This window comes from Gracilinanus agilis, chromosome 2 (genome assembly GCF_016433145.1).
Source record: "Gracilinanus agilis isolate LMUSP501 chromosome 2, AgileGrace, whole genome shotgun sequence".
NCBI classification, from domain to species: Eukaryota; Metazoa; Chordata; class Mammalia; order Didelphimorphia; family Didelphidae; genus Gracilinanus; species Gracilinanus agilis.
In genome coordinates, this window is record NC_058131.1 from 95,398,697 (window position 1) to 95,421,340 (window position 22,644).

Below are 22,644 nucleotides of genomic sequence, written 5' to 3' on the forward strand. Positions count from 1 at the left end.
ATCCAAGCCGAGCCAGGGCTAGAAGAGTTGTTAAACACTTACACAACTGCCATTAGGTTCCCGATTTGCGCGCTGTTGCAGGGGCAGAGGCTTGGCTAGGCTGAGCTTCCTAGGCCCTGGGGTTACTGACACTTCGGGTAACCACCCGGCAAACACTTCACTCACCAGCCCAGATTCATCCGGTGCCTACTTGGCAGACTGTCAACAGAGCCTGTCAGGTCCAAGTGAGGCTTAGCAGCCTTCTTATTACCATCCTGCCTCCAATTTACACACAGCAGCCTATTAACTAAACCAAGGACACTTTCTGTACACTATGCTATACCGCTTGATAGGAAATTATCAAAATGAGCCCAAGATCAAAAGGAGCAAGCAGATGCTCAAGAAATCTTTCACTCTCCAGGTACTGAATTTCATCATCTTTATTACTCATATATCCAGAATAATCCATTATACAAATCTTTCAAAATAACTAGATATTACAAGAATAGTTTACAACTTAGCTCTGATTGTACAAACACTCGACACAGGAAACCATTTTTATGAACACAGTTTTCTTTTAGGAATACTTTAATATAGAAAATAGTTCTCTGAACATCTTAGAACACATTTCAGTAATCAGATTCCTTTCCTAAAACTTACAATAATGACATCATTTCTGGTTTTCTAAAGCCATTTAACACAGAACATCAATCTAGTCCAAAGTAGAACTGAGACAACAGTGCTTTCTGTCTCAGTGCCATTGTCTTTCTTTTCAAATACTGTTGAGCCTGCGAAGCTCAAAGGACCCTAGGCCTTTTTTACTCATCTGAAAGAATTCAAGTTTTCTCTAGACCAGGAAAGCTCACTTAAACAATTTTAAACTTTCCTTATGATATCTACCTAGTTAAGATGTTAAGGTATCTCACTAACCCTTAACTGGCAGTATAATCTTTTTTCATTCTGATGCAGGTTAGATTATCGAGAATTGTATTTTATATATCCCCTGTAAGAGTTTTTACATTTCACCTATAGTTCCTAGACCATAAAATGGAACTCTGGAAATTAGTGTTAAATACAAACATTAACAATGTTAACATTTTTGACATTGTTTGGAGCAAAGAAACACGTTACATTCATTCAAGGTCTCCCCCAGGTTGAATATAATGTTAAAAAATAATCACAAAAATAAAGTATAGAGATGTGGCAGTAGTCCTGTAAAATATTGAAAGACTGAAAAGCTTAAATGCTGAGGTCAACTTAAGGGTTATATACACCCAAGTCAAAACTGTTTTCATCAATAGGCTCTATTAAGAGTTGAATTCAGTATTTGGCAAACATTCCTTTCTAATGTTTGTAGCTATAAACATCCTTGCAAATAGCCGCCTGCCTACAGCAAGCAACCATCTGTACTGGGCGAGCTATAGAGAACACTGATTAAACGAGGACATGTGGGGTAGATAAATATTCGGCCGGGTTTATGTCTGGGCCACCATTCGTTTCCTAGGTCATATGAAGTTTCCCTGATCACATGAAAAAAGTATTCATTTGACAAGATTTTCAGATAACTTTAAAACCAAGAGTCGGGTAGCATCCTACATTCAAAACTGAACTTCTAAGCACCCACACCTCAATGACAAACCACTGTCAAAAGTGCTTGTATGTTAAGAAGTTAAACATGAATTCAGGAGTGGGATGCAGTTTCATCAATTTTGAGTCATGTCTGCCGAAAAGTTTCTACATTCACCCCAAAGTAACAAGTTGCTACAGGGTCTCATCCTTCAAAAAGTATGACTATCCTGCAATACGGCAAGCATTCGATCACATTTTACTGGGTCACATTTGCTTATAACTAGCAGATTGTCAATGGATTTCTATTCCATGGATTTTGCAAATTCAGCATAGTCAATGTAGCCATCACGGTTCTTATCATCATCACTTAAAACTTCATCAATCAAGTTCATCAGTTCTTCTTCCTTCATGACGGATGCCTGGTCCTCTCCTTCCTAGGAAACATAAGCATGTGTCAGTAAGTCATGGTAAATAAAACCCAGAGTGTGAAATAAGGAGAAAGAGGTTATGAAGCTAATGCCAATGAATGTCTGTCCCAAAAATGAGAAATATGTACCAGGATCCAAGTGGACCACTAGAAAAAAACATGTGGTATCCAGATTCTACATAATTATGTATTTTATTCATTACTGTGATTTCATCAGTGTAGGGAATTAGCAATGTGAAAACTCCCTTCAAAGAGGCACACTGGCAATTTATTGGGGCGTATGGCTTAGAAGGTCACCAAAATAATGAAAAATCTCACAAAAAATGGGGATCAGAGGCAGGACTTGAACTCAGCTCTTCCTGATCTCCAGAATGGCTCTCTATTCTCTCTGCCAGGATAATAAAAATAAAACAATTCAGAAAGCAGCAATTGCCTGAACCAGCCTGTATTTCAGAAAACTTTTGGGGTAGGGAGGAACTTTACTTTAGTCTGTCCCACAAACACAGCCTATAATCTCTGGCCTGAGGGTTTTGCAAGTTGCTCCTGAGGGGGAGGGGGGTAAATGCTATGACACAAACCCACGCTCACTACTACTTCACAAAAGGAAGAATCCCAGTGAGAGTAGAGCTGAGCATGAATGATATGGACACCACAGCGATCTATCCCAGGCACTCACTTCACTTATGTGAAGTATAGAAATCATGGGGCCACAGGGGAAAAAGGAACAAGATTATAGCCAAATGAGGGCCAAATGGCATCAGAGAAAACCTAAATGATATTGAATAAAAAATTTGTTTCTAATACTTCTCGATAAATAACTCACAGCACAGAGTCAAAGTTACTGTCGATTGTTCCTTTTCCGTACTCCCCTCCATTGCCACCCCATCTTTCTGCTTCCACAGTCACATTAGCCTGAGCCCTAATGCACGGTCCAGCTCACCTCCAAACATCTGGACTGCTGCAACAGCCTCACTGATCTCACTGCCTCCAGTCTTCCTATTCTAATCCTCAAACATTACATGATTAGGCCATTTCCTTGCTCAAAATCCTCCAAGGCTTCTCACCACCAACAAGATAATACCTAAACTCTGTAGCTTGGGTATCCATAATCTAGTCCTAGCTTACCATTCTAATATGGAAATCCCTCAAACCTACCAGTCATACTTTGCATCTTCTTGGCTCTACATCATTCTTCTTTAAATGGAGTATCTTCTCTACTCTCTAAATTCTACCCATCCTTGGAGTCTGGCTTAAATCCCTTATCCTCCAAGAAGTTTTCCTGGATTATCCCATTCCATCATCATCCCTCACCTCTAAATGTCTACGGCATTTACAATCTATTACTCAGCTGGCACTTAGCATGTATGTGTTGCCTTAAACTATTGATTATCTTTTTTATGTGGCTACAACTTAGTTCCCTAATTAGATTTCAAATCCCTTGAGGTCAGAAATCAGGCATATTTAGGGACAGCTAGGGGATTCAGTGCATAAAATGTGAGTCCTAGAGTCAGGAGGACCTGAATTCAAATCTGGCCTCAGACATTTCCTAACTGTGTGACCCTGGGACAAGTCACTTAACTCCAATTGTCTAGCCCTTACTGATCTTAGAATGTCTTAGAATGGATGGTATTGATTCTAGGACAGAAGATAAAGTTTTAAAAAATACATATTTGAATCTCTTATAACTTCTAGGATAGGGATGAGAATACAACAGGCCCTCATAAAGGTCTGCTGCTTGAATCATTAGGTAGAATAGCCTAGGTCTTTTTCCCTGTAGGTTTATATGTCAGTAATGTTAGGGGCTGGCAAATTCAGAGCGCCAAACTAGATGTCAGGAGGCTGTAGTTCTGTCCCTTTTCTGACATTTACCAGTCGTGTGACCTAGTCCCAAGCTTTTCTAGACCTGTTTCCTCATTCAATTCAATAAGCATTTATTAAGCGCCTACAATTATGCCTGTATAAGTACAATTCTAGGCCCAGGGAATTCAAAGATAAAACAAGTGATTCCTCTATAAAATGAAGTTGGCTGAACTAAATTATTTCTAAGGATGTTTCCTTCTTGACATTTTAGAATCTTCAATGTTAAGAAACTCCTGGGGGCAGCTAGGTGGCTCAGTGGATTGAGAGCCAGGCCTAGAGACAGGAGGTTCTAGGTTCAAATCTGGCCTCAGATACTTCCTAGCTGTGTCACTTGACCTTCATTGCCTAGCCCTTACCACTCTTCTACCTTGGAACCAATACAGAGTATTGATTCCAAGATGGAAGGTAAGGGTTTAAAAAAAAATTAAAATAAAAAAGAAACAAACTCCTGCATCAGGGAAGAGGGAGAGGAGAGAATCTTAATTGCAAAATTTCAGAAAACAATGGTCAAAAATTGTTTCTCCGTGTAATTAAAAAAAATAAATTTAATGATCCTTTCTAAAAAATATAAAAACTCCCACATGCTAACTATGGATTTTCTAATTTTTTTAAAGGGCATCTAAAATCAGTTATCTGTGGCAGTGATTGGGACTGGGTGGCATAGAAAATCCCAAGCTATGAACCTATTCCACTTTCAAACCATTTTTCCTCCCAAAAGGAGCTATCGAAGGTACATTGAACTAAAATGTGTTAGCTTTAAAAGTCTCTAATCTGTCCTTTATGGGAGAGGCAAGAGAACAAGGAAGAGGAAAAACTAAGAGTAGCAGGATGTGACAGGAAAGTCATAAAATTTTGGAGTTGGAAAGGAACTGGAGGGTTATCTAGTTCAACTCATACCTGGAGAAAAAAAAAATCCCATCTACAACAGACTCTCTAAGGGATTATTCTAGCCTTTTCTTGAAGACTTCCAATGAGGAAGGCCCAAGCTTACTCCACACCCACCACACACCCACCTCTACCTCCTCCTAAGGGAGCCCATTCTAGTTCTGAATAACTCCAACTGCTAGAAAGTTTTTCTTTCCAACCATCTTTGGTACTTCCATCAATTTTTCCTAGCTCTAGCTTCTGGGATCAAAAAGAAGGAATCTCTCATCCATCTTCCACATGGTGGCTCTTTGAACACTTGAAGGCAAATATTATGTCTCCCCTGAGTCTTCTCGGCTCCAAGCTTGTTCTTCATCCCTAGTTCTTTTAAAACCCCTCAAAGGGCATGAACCTGAGGCTTTCTCTGTCCTGGTGCTCTCCTCTTGCTATTCTCATGTTTATCAATGTCCTTCCTGAAGTGTGGAGCTCAGAATTGACTCCAGGTAGAAGCTACATAGTAATGAGTCTCTAGTTAGTGAAAAGGTGAGGTCATGTAAGTACACATTATATGAAAATTAATCTCAATTACAATTACAAAGGGCCTTTCCACATGGACATTGCCTCCTGTGTGGATTCCTCACTCACCTCTTTATGGACATGAGAGATAGCAGTAGCGAGTTCTAGGCCATCAAGCAAATTATTGCCATCGTAATCATGCATCTTGAAGTAATGCAGCTGCAGTTCTTGGGGAGACATCTCCAACTCAGTTTTCTCAATGACACCCTCTAGGTGCTCCATGATATGCCTAAAAACCAACAATCAGGCTGAGACCATTGTGGAGGCTTTGTAAAGACATCAATCAGTTCTCTGACTAAAATGCAGGAATAGCACATGAATGAATAGGTTTGACTGTGACCATGGCTTAAAGCTCAGGTAAGTAATGGCAGGGTTAGGGAGGAGGTACAGTGGACAGAGGCCTGAGTTTGGGAGTATCTCAGTTCAAATCTAGCATCAGACATTTCCTAGCTGTGAGGCCCTGGGCAAGTCACTTAACCCCAATCTCCTAACCCTTGCCCTTCTATCTTAAAAGTTGTTATGAAAACAGAAAGTAGTTTTTTAAAAAGATAATAGTAGCAGAAGAATGCAATGGGAAAAGATAGATTATGGTTATGTGACCCTCCCCAGAACAATGGAGGTTTTTAGGGATGAATCTACCACACTGTGAGGTTATCTGTCATGCACTGAGGGGGAAAACATATGGGTGACACTGAGAAATGTAGCTGTGGCAATACCACTAATTCATTTAAGGCCTCATTTTCCCCATCAATATAATGGGAATAATAATGATTATGACTTCCCCACCACCCAAGGCTTGTTGCTTAGAACAAATAAAAACATGGATTGCAACATGTTTTAGGAAAAAATAATGTTCTGGGTGCAGCTGCAATCTCCAACCCCTGGTAGCTCCCACAACACGTACTCTTTGTCTTGTACCATGCTCTTATCCAGGCGAACACCAGCATGGCCGTGGCTGTCCACATGCTCTTCTGCCCCAGTGCTCAGGAAGCTGAATGCTCCCAGGAGGAAGCACAGGATGGTGGCACTAAGCATCCTTAGGGAGCTGATATCCGTGTCTAATAAGAAAAGGAAACACAGAGGGATAGGGAAGGCATAAATTACACTTTATAGATTTAAGATCCTTTCATCACTCCTGCTAATTCAGAGAAAACTCAGAAGGTGACCCATTGAACTTGAAAAGAACGATGAGGCTGGTGCTACAAGAAGAGGTCAGAATCTTATTTCTGCCTCCAGCTTGACATGTGACTTTAGATTATTTATTTGTCAAATGGTGCTAATAATTTCTGGCCTACCTACCTCACAGGACGGCTGAGATGGCAGCAGATGTGAAAGGATTAAGTGCTATGGAGATGAAGTAGTCCAAAGGCCTACCATGGAATGAGCTGCCAAGAAATTGCAGTCTACAACAACTAAAAGGCAAAAAATCCCAGTTCTTCACTGAACCTACCATCTGCTCTGGAGGCAGCAGGTGAATAAAATAGCCAAAGAGGGCTAATAGCCTGCAGGGCAAAGACCCAGTGGCCACAAGAACTGGGGGAGAGGAGAATTCACTTGCCAGAGGTGGCCAGCAGGTCCTAATGAGTCCCTCGCATCTAAACTGTTCAAGTAGCCAGCTGTGGTCCACAAACCCTTGGGTCAGTGGCTGGTGCCTTAAGCTGCTCCCCATCTCCCCACCACACCCCAGCTTAGTAATGGGGAACAGGAGAGCTATGTGGAGCCTAGAATTCAAACACAAGAGATTTCTGTTCCTTGTCTTTTGCAAAGAATAGCTGTAATCCAAGAGGTACTGTCAACTACTTATCCATCCCCAACCCCACAAGAATGTTTTCAAAACAGTTTGAGTGCTATTGGGTATATACTCCAAGGAAGTCAATAACAGCAAGGGAAGTCCTAGCAAGAACAAAATATTCAGAGTAGCCTTCTTTGTGGTAGCAACAAACTCGAAACACATGCCTATTGATTGGAGAATGGCATATGAACATAATGGAATATTACTATTAGAAAGAACAAACAAGGAACAGCTAGGTTGCACAGTGGATAGAGCGCTACATCAGAGTCAGGAGGTCCTAGATTCAAATATGGCCTCAGACACTTCTTAGCTGTGTGACTCCAGGCACGTCACTTAACCCTTGCCTAGTTCTTGCCACTCTTCTGTTTTAGAACTGATACCAAGGCAGAAGATAAGGGTTTAAAAATAAAAAGAAACAACAAACACATAGAATTCTAAAGAACATGGAAGGCCTTGTATGAAGAATAGAGGCAAACAGACAAATCAGAACTAAGAGAACAGAGCTCAGTAGATAGAGCCCCAGGCTTGAAGATGGAAGGTTCTATGTTCAAATCTGCCCTCAGACGCTTCCTATCCATGTGACCCAGGGCAAGTCACTTGACACCTTCCCCACCTCAATTGTCTAGTCTTTACCACTCTTTTGCCTTGGAACAAATATTTAGTATCAGTTCTGAGACAGAAGGTAAGGATTAAAAAAAGAACTTAAGAGAACATATACCATGACTTCTACAGTACAAATAAAACCAATGGTAAAAGGCAGCTAAACTCAGATTAATACAATGGAACAATATCCTTCACCTGGCTGGAGAGGGGTGGTATGTGTGTGGGTACAGGACCCTGTATACACACTATGATTTCAGGGCTTTATTGGTTTGTTCTGTAGAAAAGACTTTCTTTGTTATAAGGGAGTTGCAATGTACAGAGGAGGAAACATTCAAGGAAATAACTAATGTTAAAGTCACCAATCAAAGAGGGGTGGGGGGTGTGGAACCAGAAGAACGGCATTGTTTTGGCAGAACTGTACAGACCAGCACTCCCTGGGGTCACTTATTTAAGAGAGAGATAAGTGAAGTATTTGTGTTGATGAGCATGTGTCTATGAGCATCCACACTCCAAGAGGCTCACTGAACACAGGCACTCTTCATGATGCTATCTGTTCTGTACACAGAATAAAAGGTTTCCATGCTAACTGCCACCTCATCAAAACAAAAAGTAGAGAACATTTAGAAACTACATTCTAACTTTCAAACAGTCAAATTTCAGCAGTGAATGTGCCCCTGCTATATTGTAGAACTTAAATCACTACAAAGAAAGACCATTCTGGCCCCATGTTTTACACTTCTGAGAAATACAAGTAGAGGGGAAGAATAGCAGATCTTCCCAAACATTAGTCAAATGCAAACAGCCACTAATCATTTGGGCTTTTTGGCTCAATCCCTCTCATAGCACCTTGCTTAGCTCCGGGTGATAGCAGCAGTTCCCATGGTTCTAATCTTCAGGAACAAGAAATGGACAAAATAAGTGAGAAGTAAAAAACAAAACAAAACAAACAAACAAAAAAACAAAGACAGTCATGTCCATGTGAGAATCCCAAGACGGCATCTAATAATCCAAGTTCAATGCTCAATGCTGAAAAAAAGCAACCCTCCTCTGAGGCCTCCAGACCAAGGCATCACCAGCATGTCAGAAGAGGAGCAAATCCCACACAATCCAAGTTCCCCCAGAAAACAAGCTCTTCATTATATACAGATAATGAATGAGTGACTCAGAACAGGCCTCCCCTTTCTGACTCAGATCTAGAAGTGAGAGTTAACCCATGACTCTTATAGGTAACTAGTTAACACCATTCAACAGGAAGGTCATCACAGCTTGAGAAATTCAACAGTGAGACCTCATTATTACTAGACAACCCAACAGTAAATTGGCCAGAGTAGGAATTCAATGAATATCTGATGACCTGGATTTAAAGAGAAAAGGCCAGAAGGTGAACTTCCAAATTGAGAATAAACAGAAGCATCCTCAAGTCTGAACTCCTTAGGTTGGCATATGAGGCCCACCCCAATCTGCCCCCATCCTACCTATTCAACCTTATTTCCTTCTTTCCCCAGTTTACTTTGTCCACTTCAGCAAAAGAGTTTCCTTACATCATGCCAGAGTATTCCTGCTTATACTTTCACTTACAATGGTCTCTCTCATCAACACCTATCTAAAGTCCTTGTCATCTTTCAGTGTCAAAGGCTCAAGTCTCAGGGTTAACATGAAACAGTTTGGGGTTCAGTGGAAAGAGCACCAGCTCTAGAATCAGAAGATATGGGTTCAAATCCTACCTCTTCTGTGACCTGTGGGTCTCATTTTCCTCATCTGTAAAATGGGATGATTCAGGGGCAGCCAGGTAGCTCAGTGGATAGGTAGCCACGCCTGGAAATGGGAGGTTGTGGGTTCAAATATGACCTCACATACTTTCCAGCTGGGTGACCCTAAGCAAGACACTTAACTACCACTGCCTACTTCTTACTGCTTTTCTGCCTTGGAATCAATATCCAGAACTGATTCAAAGATGGAAGGTATGGATTTTTTTTTTTTAAGATAACTCATCCAAATGACCTCTAAGGTCCCTTCCTGGTAGAAATCTTTGAGGCCCCTCTTGACTGTTTCAGGCAACTCAGAGCTTTCCCTTTTATGATTATCTATAAGCCTTAATGTTTAAAGCATGGTAGAAAGAGTGATGGATTCAGGGTCAGGAAAAACAAGTTCAAATCCCATTTCTGGAACTTAACTGTGATGCTAAGCAAATCACTCAAAGCCTCGGTTTCCTAGTCTATACAATGGAGATTATAATGCCCACCTTTCAGGATTGTTCTTAAGAAGTAAAACCCTTTGAAAATATTAAAGTGTTACAAGTCAGTTATTAATATTCATATCGGTGCTTATCATACACATTAGACTATTCTTGCCTACTAGATTATAAATTCTGTGGGCAAATTCTTAGTTGTCTCATATCTGTAAACAGTGACAAAGAGATGAATACATACCAGGCATTTGGTAAAATGCTGAGTGAATTGAAAGGGACTGAATGTGATAGGCCTTTGATATTCCTAAACTAGAGAAGGAGATCTCAGAACCTCCTGGACGTGTTGCTGGATTTGGAGTCAAATGATTTGAGTTCAAATCCCAGCTCCACTACATATTACCTGTGTGATCTTGGAAGTCACTAAACTTAAATAGACTTGTTTTCTAATCTGTAAAATGAAAAGATTGGACTAAAGGGCTTCTGTGGCTCTCTTCCAGATTGAATTCTATGATCCTATTGCTCCTTTGGGCTCTTTAAGTTAATACCTGGACAAGCCCAGCTATGTCATTCCTGAAGAACCTAGTACTTGAAGGGACTCTGGAGATTTTCTACTCTATCAAGTTATCATTAGTCCTAATATGAGAGAAGTAGCATATGGGTAAGTTTGGCGTTTACCCAGACAAAAACAGAACCCTAAAGCCCCTTCATTGCTCCTGGCAAAGTGTAGGCTGGGAGACACAGCAGACCTTTGGGTCAGCTGGTGCCCTGCTCCATGCTAAGATGCAGCTATTGCCATGAATCCCAGGGAGCAAAGAAATATAGGATGCCCCGCTTTGGAGCCCTTTTGCTTTAAACTCAGGTATGATGGGACAAGTGGCATAGCCCCAATTGCTTAGCCTCGGAACCAATACACTGTACTGATTCTAGGACAGAAGATAAGAATTTATCTCTCACACGAACACAGAAACGAGACAATAACTGCATCTCCCTACCAGGGAATCAAATCCAGATCCTTTACCAATTATGATCTCCCTTATCCCCCAAACACTATTGTACCCCTGGATCCCTAGATCCACCTCCTACACCCAACAATTTTAGCATGCTTTCAAATATCTCGGATGGACGAGGATCTCCAAATCCCGATCTGCTACGTGATTCACAGTCCCCAGATCCCTATCCCACTCCCCAAGTCCCCAGATCCTTGTCCCTGGATCCCCAGACCCCCACCTCCACGTTGTCTCCAGACCCCAGATCCCAAGACTCCCCCTTCCTCCCCAGCCTCACTTTGTCCCCGGACCTCTCCCCTGACCTTGGGGCTCCACCCACCTTCCCCCATCTGCTCTCGCAGATCCCCAGCCTCCCGACCCTGGTACACCAGATTACCCCGGTATCCCTTCCCCTGCCCGCCCCAATCCCCAGCTCCTGGCCCGGTTCCTCTCGATCCAGGGTCCGTTAGCTGGGCTACCCCGCTGGCCCCAGACGCCTGCTCCCACCTCACCCTGGCCGCAATTCGGGAGCCGAGGTTCTAGAATCCCTTACGCTTAGCTCACCAGGTTGTACCTCTGTCTACCGGGCCCCGCGTCCCCGTTTTTCTTCCTCCTTTTGCTCCGCCCCTTCACAATTCCCTTCCGGCGCATGCGTTCCCTTTTATCGCTTGCCCATTGGCAACCGCGCCACGCCGCCTTCCAACTTCCCGGAGCCCGGCTTGTTGCAGCGCTCTAAGCATTCCACGTGTAATCGGGTCCAGGCTGAGGGGCGGAGCCTTCCACCCGGCCCTGCTCTCCCTCTCCGACCAACTTCCTCCCTCTGCCCCCAGCCTCCGCGGGGCGGTGACTGCCCTCTCCCGCGCCAGGGAAGCAAGGCTGGTTGCCCAGCGACCAAACACGCCACAAGGCCCAACCTGGGTGGGAGCCTCCCAGTGGCGGAGCTCAGAACTGCATTTGGGAGAATTGCAAACCTAGTCCTCAAGAGGGCTTAACGAAAATATATGCAGTGATCAATAACCACATTAAAAAATGCTCTAAATGGCGAATAATTAAAGAAATACAAATTAAAACAACTCCTAAGGGACAACTTCACACCCAAAAGACTGGCAAAATTGCCAGAAAAGAAAATGACAAATGCTGGAGGGGTGTGGGAAAACAAGTGGCCAACTGGTCCAACCTTTCTGGAAAACCACAAAAGCAATTAAACTGTGAATACCTTTGACTAAACTATATTTCCAGGGCTATTACCCCAAAGAGACTTTTTTTAAGAGGTAAAAGATTCATACATACAAAAATATTCATAACTGCTTTTGGGGAGGTAACAAAGAATTAGAAAAGTGAAAGGACAGTCATCAACTGGGAAATGGCAGTATGATTGTGGTGTAAGAAATGATGAATAAAACGGTTTCAGAAAAACCTGAGAAATCTTTTATGAACTGCTTGATTAACTCTGAAAGAATCTGAAACTCTGATCTACCCAATGACCAACCACCTGTAAAAATTAAATGTAAATTAAAACTCCGGGTTCTTAGTTTTCCATAGAGTTTATTATTACTTGAATAAAGAAAGCAGATATATAGAGATTAAAGCCTAATCTAATCTAACTCTGATCCCATGTTTCTCCACATGGCTGTCTCTCTCAGTCATGGTCCTTTACCACCTCCCTCCAAAGAAATAGAGAGGTAGCACTCCCGTACCACTCCTTTATCCTCTCTCTTGACCCGGACCATAACCTTTAGTTCCGGGTCATGTTCCTAGGTCTCTTCACTTGTGACCTCTGCTTGGAGCATTCACGTGATATCCAGCCACTCAGCAAGGTTGGATGTGCTGGGAGGAGGGGTTTCCCTTTCCACAGAAGCCATCCAGAATACCTAGGATAGCCTATATTGAGTCAATCCCAAACAAATAAACATGGATGCTTCTAACATCCTCTTAAATTCAGGCCCTTGGGGAAAAAAAGCTCCAGTTGCCCTGATCTAATTGTGGCTTGAGATTCTAGTATATTAAGGAAACTCACTACTTGAAAGCACACAATTCAAACTATTATAAAGTTCTATTAAAAAGAAGGAAAACAAATATAAATCATAAAATGGACAATCATTAATCAATCATAGCATATATTAGGTACTTTCTATGTGATAGTTTCAGTACTAGGTATTGGGGGAGGGAGGGAATACAAAGAATAAAATAGTCCTTATTCTGTTAGTGTTAAAAATTAACAAGTCTCTGGGCTAGCATTCTGAGCTGAAGATTCAAACTATAATTGTAGAAAATTGAAGCTGGAAATCTCATCAAGCCCAGCCTGTGGCAAAGACACCCCCCCCCCCTTAGATGCTCAACATTGTGTTTTATAGGGTTTTGGCAGTTAATTAGCATGTTATTAACAAGACAGAAGATACATAATATGCTAAGAAACATGCTATAATGTTTGGTAATAAGGGTTTGTAATATTTGATATGAAGTCATCAGTTCCAGTACAAGGCTAAAATAAGAAAATTTAATTAATCCTCCAGACCTAGGATACTATTTAGGTGAAAGTAACCTTTCTTTTTTTCTTTAGCTCTTTTAAGTTTTGCAAAGTGCTTTTTTTTTAATTCAAAGATATTTTACTTTCCCAATTTCATGTAATAATAATTTCAAATATATATTTTCCAAAATTATAAGATCCAAACAATCTCTTTCCTTCCTTCCCTTTCACTCAGAGATGGTAAGCAATTTTATCCGGGCTATATATGTATCATCATTCAAAGCACACTTCATATTTGTCATTGTTGTAAGAGCAAAATTCACACAAAACCAAAAGCACCAAATAAAACTGTAAATATATTGATGTGAAAGATAGTATGTTTTGATCCCCATCTATCTGACTAGAGGTGAATAGAATTCCCCATCATAAGTCTTTCAAAATTGTCCTAGGTCATTGCATTTCTGAGGGTAGTTAAGTTTTCATAGTCGATCACTTTTCAATATTGGTGATACTGAGTACAATGTTCTTCCAGCTCTGCTCATTTCACTCTGAATCAGTTCCTGCAGAACTCTCCAACTTTTTCTGAATTCATTTTCCTCATTATTTCTTATAGCACAATAGCATTCTATCACCAACATTTACCACAATAGGTTCAGCCATTCCCCAATAGATGGGCATTCCCTCAATTTCAAATTCTTTGCCACAGCAAAAAAAAAAAGAGCTGTTCTTAAATATTTTTGTACAAGTAGGTCCTTTCCCCTTTTTTATTATCCCTTTGGGATACAGACCCAGTAGTGATATTACATAATTAAAAGGTATGCACAGTTTGCCCTTTGGGCATAGTTCCAAATTGCCCTCCAGAATGGTTGGATCCGTTCACAACTCCACAACAAAGTGTTAGTGACCCTATTTTGCCACAACCCCTCCAAAATGTATTACTTTCCTTTACTTTCATATTGGCCAATCGGAAAGGTGTGAAGTGGTACCTCAGCATTCTTTTAATTTGCATTTCTCTCATCAAGAGTGATTTTGAACATTTTTTCACATGATGTTTGATAGCTTTGATTTCTTCATCTGAAAATTGTTTTTGTTATAATATCTTCTGACTATTTGTCAATTGGGGAATGGCTAATACTCTTATAAATTTGACCTAGTTCTCTAAAGATTTAAGAAATTAAGCGTTCATCAGAAAAATTTGGTATAAAAATTTTTTTCCAGCTTTGTGTTTCCCTTCTAATCTCAGTTACATTGGTTTTGTTTGTACAAATCTTTTCAATTTAACATAATCAAAATTACTCATTTTATGTCTTACAATGTTCTCTTTCTCTTGTTTTGTCATAAGTTCATCCCTTTTCCATAGATCTACTAGGTAAACTATTCTATGGTCTCATAATTTAGTTATGGTATCAGTCTTTATATCTAAATCATATACCTATTTTGTCCTTATCTTGGTATATGATATGATTTTCCATATATCTATTTTATCTATATCTATTTCTTTATCTAGTTTCTGCCATACAGTTTTTCAATTTTCCCCACAGTTTTTGTTAAATAGTGAGTTCTTATCCCCAAACCTGGGGTCTTTGGGTTTATTGAAGACTAAGTTGCTAAAGTCATTTACCTCTATATATTGCATATCTAATCTTTTCCAATGACCTACCATTCTATTTCTTAGCCACTACCAGAGAGTTTTGATGATTATTGCTTTATAGTACAGTTTGAGATCTGGTATTGCTAGGCTACTTTCCTTAGCATTTTTTTTTCATTAATTCCCTTGATTTTCTTGAACTTTTGTTCTTCTAGAGGAATTTTATTATTTTTTCCAGTTCTATAAAATAATTATTTGGTAGTTTGATTGGTATGGCACTGAATAAGTAAATTAATTTAGGTAGAATTGTCATTTTTATTATATTGGCTTAGCCTACCCATGAGCAATTAATATTTTCCAAAGGTTTAGATCTGGCTTTATTTTTGTGAAAAGTGCTTTGTAATTGTGTTCATGTAATTTCTGTATTTGTCTTAGCAAGTAGATTCCCAAGTATTTTATATTATTTAGAGTTATTTGAAATGGATTTTCTTTTACTATCTCTTGCCACTGAACTTTGTTGGCAATATAAAAATGCTAATGATTTGTGTGGATTTATTTCATATCCTGCAACTTTACTAAAGTTATTAATTATTTCAACTAGTTTTTTAGTTGATTCTCTAGGATTTTTAAGTATACATTCATATTATCTGCAAAGAGTAATAGTTTAGTTTCTTTATTGCCTACGTTAACTCTTTAATACAATGCTAAATAATCATGATAATAATTGGCATTCTTGCTTCACTCCTGATCTTGCGGATGATATTTGTTGATGGTTTTAGGTAGCTACTACTTATCATTTTAAAGAACAGTTCATTTATTCCTATGTTTTCTAGTGTTTTTAATAGGAACAGAGTTGTATTTTGTCAAAGGCTTTTTGTGCATCATAGAGATAATTATGTGATTTCTGTTAGTTTGGTTGTTGATATGGTCAATTATGCTAACAGTTTTCCTAATATACCTGCATTCCAGGTATAAATCCCACCTGGTCCTAGTGAATGATCCTTGTGATATATTGCTATAGTCTCCTTGCTAGTCTTTTATTTAAAATGTTTGCATCTATATTCTTTAATGAAATTGACCTATAATTTTCTTTCTCTGTTTTTGCTCTTCCTGGATTAGGTAACAATATCATATTAGTGTCATAAAAAGAATTTGGTAGGATTCCTTTTCTATTTTCCCAAATAGCTTATATAGTATTGGGATTAATTGTTCTTTAAAGATTTGATAGAATTCACTTGTGAATCAATCTGTCCCTGGGAATTTTTTCTTAGGGAGTTCATTGATGGTTTGATCAATTTCTTTTTCTGAGATGGAATCATTTAAGTATTCTATTTCCTCTTTTGTTAATCTGGGCAATTTATATTTTTGTAAGTATTCATCCATTTCACTTAGATTGTCAGATTTATTGGCATATAATTGGGCAAAATTGTTCCAAATGATTGCTTTAATTTCCTTTTCATTTTTGATACTAATTATTTTATTTTCTTCTTTCCTTTTTTAATCAAATTAACCAATGCTCTGTTTTACTAGTCTTTTTTTCATAAAAGCAACTCTTAGTGTTATTTATTAGTTCAATGGTTCTCTTGCTTTCAATTTGATTCATTTCTCCTTTAATATTTAGTATTTCCAATTTAGTCTTTAATTGGAGATTCTTAATTTGTTCTTTTTCCTAGTTTTTTTAGTTGCATGCTCAATTCATTGATCTTCTTTTTCTCCATTTTATTGATGTGTTTAAAGTGAAAAAAATTTCCTCTAAGTACCGCTTTATCTGTATCCCATAAATTTTGATACATTGTCTTATCATTGTCATTCTCATCAATGAAATTATTGTTTCTATAATATTGTTTGTTCTTTGACCCGCTCCTTTTTTAGCATTAGATTATTTGGTTGTGAAGTTTTTATGTAGGAGTCATATACTACAGAAAAGAAGGCATATTCCTTTCTATTATCATTCAGTTTTATCCATAGATCTATTAGTTCTGACTTTTCTAAAATTTCATTACTTCCTTTACTTCTTTCTTCTTTATTTTTTGGTTGATTTAGCTAGATCTGGAAGGGAGAAGTTGAGGTACCCTATCAGTATAGTTTTACTGTCTATTTCCACCCAAAGATCACTTAATTTCTCCTTTAAAAATGTGGAGGCTATACCATTTGGTGCATATATGTTTAGTATTGATATTACTTCATTGTCTAGAATACCTTTTAGCAAGATATAAGTTCCTTCCTATTCTCTTTTTTTAATTTAATTTTTACAATTTTACAATTTTATTTATTTTTATTTTTCCATGGTTACATGATTAATATTCTTTTACCTCACTTCTTTCTTCCTCCTCCCATAACCAACAAGCAATTCAACTAGGTTTTACATGTATTGTTGATCAAGACCTATTTCCATATTATTAATATTTGCAATAGAGTGATCATTTAGAGTCTATATCCCAAATCATATCCAATTGAATCATGTGATTAAGGAAATGTTTTTCTACTGTGTTTCTATTCACTGAGTTCTTTCTCTGGATATGGATAGTGTTCTTTCTCATAAGGCCCTCAGATTTGTCCTGTATCATTGCATTGCTGTTAGTAAAAAAGTCTATTTCATTTGATTGTGCCACAATGTATCTGTCTCTGGTTCTGCTCCTTTTACTCTGCATCACTTCCTGGAGGTCATTCCAGTTCACATGGAATTCCTCCAGTTCATTATTACTTTCAGCACAATAATATTCCATCACCAACAGATACCACAATTTGTTCAGCCATTCTCCAATCGAAGGGCATCCCCACATTTTCTAATTTTTTGTTACCATAAAGAGCGTGGCTATAAATAATTTTGTACATGTACCTTATCTTCTTTAATCAGATCTATTTTTGCTTTAGCTTTGTCTGAGATTGTGATTGCTACTCCTGCTTTTTTTTTTTAACTTCAGGTGATGCATAATAAATTCTGCATCAGCCCCTTACCTTTTCTCCATATGTGTCTCTTGTTATAAAGAAGTCAGGCAATCTGGGTATGAGGAGGGATAAAATGATATAAGGTGATAGAAGGAATGATGGGGATAGCTGAAGTGTAGGGAAGGAATGAATAAGGTGGTATATATAGGAAGGTAAGGGAATGAATGGGAGTATATAGGAGGGCAGCTCAAACAGGCTTATTCACAGGAGGCTAGAGACAGAGGGTACTGAGAGGAAATAGGCTGGGTTCTTCAGGCAGGGAAAGTATCTCTATGATACAGGAGGAATTGGGCCAGTCAGAAATGTTTAGGTATGGCTGGAGGGTTTTCTCTTGTTAATTTCTAAGGTCCCTTTGAGGGAGGAGTCAAAGGCTCCTCCCTGTCAGTGTAATTAATGTCTACAGGAAGTCTTGGCTGGGTACTTCCTGCCCAAGATGGATGCCTAGGTTTCCCTCAAGAAATAAAGAAAGTAATTTCTTCCCTCTTCAGCCTTTGCCTTAATATTCAATACAATGATTCACCAGAGGCTTTTGTGTAGTTAACGAAGGGGATTTCTGTCTAGGTCTGGTCTTTTCATTAAGAATGCTTGGAAATCTCCAATTTTATATAAGTGACCATTTTTCTCCCTGAAAGAATAAACTCAGTTTTGTTGGATAGATGATTCTGATTTGTAAACTTGGATCTTTTGCCTTCTGGAATATCAATTTCAAGCCTTCTGATCCTTTAATGTGGAGGCTGCTAAGTCCTATGTAATCCTAACTATAGCTCCATGGTATTTGTATTTTTTCTCTCTGGCTGCTTGCAGTTTTTTCTCCTTGGCTTGGGGACTCTTGAATCTAGCTATAGTATTCCTGGGAGTTTTCTTCTAGGAATTTATTTCTGGAGGTGATCTGTGGATTCTTTCTATTTTATAAATTTTATTTATTTTATTTTTCTATTACATGATGTGCAGGGTTTGTTTTTATCATGGATTTCAGGTAGTCCAATAATTCTTAAATTGTCTATCCTTGATCTATTTTCCAGGTCAACTGTTTTTTAATGAGATATTTCACATTTTCTTCTCTTAATTGATTTTTTAAATCCTTTGGAACTATTCCAAGGCCTGAAACTTCACATTTTTCTTTGAAGTTTTGTGTGTGTTTGCTTTGTTTTCATTGTTCCCTTCTGTGTCTGTGCCTTATTCTTCTTTGTCCCCATAAACATTTTCTATGGTTAGGTGTTTGTTTGTTTTTTTTTTATGCTTGCCCATTTTCCTAACCTTTTTTATGTTTACTTTTATTTTAAAGTTGGTCTCTGTTCTCAGGGTGGAGAAGGCACTCTATTAAATTTCAGCTTTACCTTGCTGCTACTTTTAGCTCTATTTCTGGGTTTCTGCAAGTTTCAGTTCTTTGAAGGTGGTATGATTCTGCTGATTCAGTTATCCTCTGAGACTACTGATTGCTTGCAGAGCTCAAGAGTACTGTGAGCTACCCTGTGCTGTAGCTCAGAGTCTAACCTCAGGCTTGGGCAGGGGCTTTTGGTCTCACTCTGGACTTGATCAGGTCAGATATCCTGTGGACTGTCTTGCCCTGAAACTTATAACTTTGCCTTGAGCTTGGGAGGGGCTAGCTCTGGGCCTCAGTCTGGGCTTACACAGGCCAGGTGTGCTATAGACTGCCTTACATTGGGGTTCAAGTCCTCACTACAAGCTTGGGCTAGGGTGGGGCTCTAGGTCCCACTCTGGGCTTACACAGATCAGATGTGCTGTGTGGAATGCCTTACAATGGGATTCAGAAAGGAAGTCACTGCAGGCTGGGCCTGGAGTTTGGAATTTTAAGGGCTGTGTGTAGTGTTGCACTGCTATTGACATAGGCAGGGTCTCAGATTCTCCATATTGGCTTAGTTCCAAGTTCAGAACCTGGAACAGAAGATGTGAAGTGGGGTATGGGGCTTGTGACTTGTGCTGGTACTTAGTCTTGCCTCTTACTAGCTGTGTCCCTCTCTTGCCCCAGTGAATCAGACCCTCTCTGTCTATATTTTCAGTTGTTTTCTGCTTGAAAGTTGATTTATTCCATCTCCTTTTTGGTTCTTTCCCTCTAGTATTCATTTTTAGATGTTATTTTAAGGTTAGTTGGAAAAGATTCTTGTAGTGTTTCTAGTTCTCCTTCATTCCACTCTGCCATCTTGGTTCTGCCCCTGGGAGTCCAAAGCAACCTTTCTTGGCCATAATACACTGGGGAACCTGTAGTTGGCATAAATTGTTACAGGATCTAACAATACCTGAGGTTGTTTTTATATGATCTCCTTAGGTCACCTCTAAATTCTCCACTCTAAATGACCCCAACTCCTTAAGCATGGGTTTCAGCTTTCCTAGATATCTATACAGACCTGAATATTTATTCCTCCAACAAAAGCTCTAAATCTAGTTAATTGCTATTATAAGAGTGAAAATTATGAGACTGGCCTTAAATTAATAATTTTATTAAATCAAAAGCAGTAAGGGGAAAAGATGGAAAAAATAGGAGAAAGATATATAGTGTACCTTCCTTATTGCTTCATTTAGCTTGCTATTTTATGGCCATCATTTTGGATCCACTAACCACATTCCACAGGCAGGTCCAGTCAGCAACAAACACAGAAGAGAAGAGAATGAAATCCATTCTTGCCTCAGTTTATCAAACCTATTCTCCGCCTACTAACTCTCAAACTTGACATCTTGGAATCTAGGTACGGTTTTCTATTTTTCCTGTGGCACCCAGGGGGGCAGTGTAGGGGCCATTGCAGGGAAGATTGCCCTGCCCCCTGCCTCGAAATATCTTGACTCCATTACTGCCCCTTTCTGATTGCCATTCTATCCTGGTGACCCAATTTACCCAATGATTTCCCTCATACAGTCCTCGTTTCTGGGCCAAGCTCAAACGCACACTAGGTACACATAGTCAAAAGGGGTAAGGGTAGATTTCCTTTTGCACACCATAATATTCTAATACAGTGGTGCCTTGTTACACAAGCACCTTAAGACATGAGCAATTTGAGATATGAGAAATCTTGATTGGGATTTTTTACTTTAAGTCATGAGCAGATATTTGAATCATGAGCTTCTGTCCCTGGGAGAAGCCTGAGGTGGATGTGGTAATCAGTACAAGCAAGATTAAGGAAATGTTGAAGATTTGGGAAAAAACTAAACAGTTTATTGAAAAGACACACCCAGAAAAAGTTGCAACAGGTTGTGAGTTGGAGCTGTGTAACAACACTTGTTTCACACGTTATTGAAACATTCTGAAAGGGAGAATGAAACAAACAATGTTGAAATGGCCTCTAAGTAAAATCAAGGAAAGGGTGGCAAAACAGCCAAAATTCAGTGAAGAAAATGGTGATAAATAAGTAAAGTAAAAAAAAATATCAATTAAGTTCAGCAATAAAGTTACATATCATAAGTAATGTGTAAGGTCAATTTTGCATTTAAATGTAACATTACATGTGTAGAAAGTAAATTATGTTAAGTGATAGCATGAAATGAAAACCTTCTCCAACATCTTTGCTTGACCTTGAAGGTAAATAACATTTACTAAGGAAGTTTATTTCTTTACATTCTTTCTTATCTATAAATATGTATTTGTTATTTATGAAGTACACTTTTGTGTACTAAGGAAGTACTAAGGAAGTTTATTTCTTTACATTCTTTCTTATCTATAAATATGTATTTGTTATTTATGAAGTACACTTTTGTATTTAAAAGCATATAAAACAAAAATTCATGTGTTTTTTGGGGGGTTGGAACAGATTAATTGCATTTCCATTCATTTAAATGGGGAAGTTCGATTTGACACATGAGCAAATTAAGTTGCCAATTTGGCCATGGAATGAATTAAACTCGTATGTCAAGGCACCACTGTATACTAAAAGATTAACTGAAAGATTGTTAACTGACAAATAGGTACTTTTGAGGAATGAGAGAATAAGTAGGGAATGAGAGGGGAAATACCAGTGCAGTTGGGGTAACAGTTGCCCACAGCTGATTAGGGAGAAATAACACAGTATCACTTTTAGCTGGGGAAATAAACAGTAACAGAAAACAACAAAGCCAGGGAAACAGTTTAAATTAAGTGGGTTCTTGAAGACTGGGAAGGAGACTCCCAGGAAGCTTATAAAAGAGGATTGTTTAATGTTTAACAAGGGCAGGTAAGGAGGTGAGGGGGTCAGCTAAAATCTTAAGTCTATGGCCAAATGTCAAGGAATGTTGACTGGGAAATTGGCTACTCTACTCTATCTATAACAACCAGTTCTGGCAGGGCTGTCAAGGCAAAAGGGATTTGGGAATCTCATGAAGCATGTCCCAGGATGTTATCCAGATGAAATCAGGTCACAGGAACACTTCAGGAAACAGTAAGTTAATCCAAAATGCTAGGGAGAATGGGACTTTCTGTAGTTGTCCACCAACCAGAGGAAAACTCCCAACTCTACCTAGATCTTGATTGTAGATCCCTCAGTGATTTAGCTTCTCTTTTAAGATCCCAAATAGTGCACAGTATATAAATAGTTGAACAGTAGCCACAGTCTCTAGCTTCACTCCTCCTCTCCAGGGCCAAACTGTCAACTTCTCTTAGTCTCTGAGGACAAGCCTCTCTCAACATTTTGGTTTTAGAATGTTCACAGCCTCAGCCAGGTTTTTGCTTGGTTTCACTATAATGAATCCTATCTATAAATTTCCTATAACAATACCAAGCCATATCCTTTCTAATATTATGGTTAATATTTAATAACAGGTTCTAACTCTTTTTAAAAAACATAGTTGCAGTTACTTATCTAAAGGATTAT

General features: G+C 39.0%; 1 protein-coding gene across 2 annotated transcripts; it reads right to left on the reverse strand.

Moving 5' to 3' along the window:
• Nucleotides 1-401: 401 nt before the first annotated feature.
• Nucleotides 402-11,438, reverse strand: MCFD2 (multiple coagulation factor deficiency 2, ER cargo receptor complex subunit). 2 transcript variants are annotated; one of them, XM_044663298.1, is made up of 4 exons: nt 11,409-11,438; nt 6,180-6,333; nt 5,345-5,504; nt 402-1,982 (listed from the first exon to the last, which is right to left on the reverse strand). In XM_044663298.1, exons 2-4 carry the CDS (start codon nt 6,308-6,310, stop codon nt 1,851-1,853), a joined length of 423 nt encoding a protein of 140 aa, XP_044519233.1. In that variant the 5' UTR covers nt 6,311-6,333; nt 11,409-11,438; the 3' UTR covers nt 402-1,850. The 2 variants fall into 2 exon arrangements, with proteins under 2 accessions (XP_044519233.1, XP_044519232.1); XM_044663297.1 differs by having other exon boundaries at nt 11,357-11,422.
• Between the last annotated feature and the right edge of the window lie 11,206 nt (nt 11,439-22,644).

What these genes read in the sequence shown, in the direction of transcription:
- MCFD2 (XM_044663298.1), bottom strand. Translation starts at nt 6,310, where the DNA reads ATGCTTAGTGCCACCATCCTGTGCTTCCTCCTGGGAGCATTCAGCTTC. An exon ending in AGCATGGTACAAGACAAAGA is followed by an intron (nt 5,505 to 6,179) that starts GTACGTGTTGTG and finishes GTTGGTTTTTAG; the next exon opens with GCATATCATGGAGCACCTAG. An exon ending in TCTCTCATGTCCATAAAGAG is followed by an intron (nt 1,983 to 5,344) that starts GTGAGTGAGGAA and finishes TATGTTTCCTAG; the next exon opens with GAAGGAGAGGACCAGGCATC.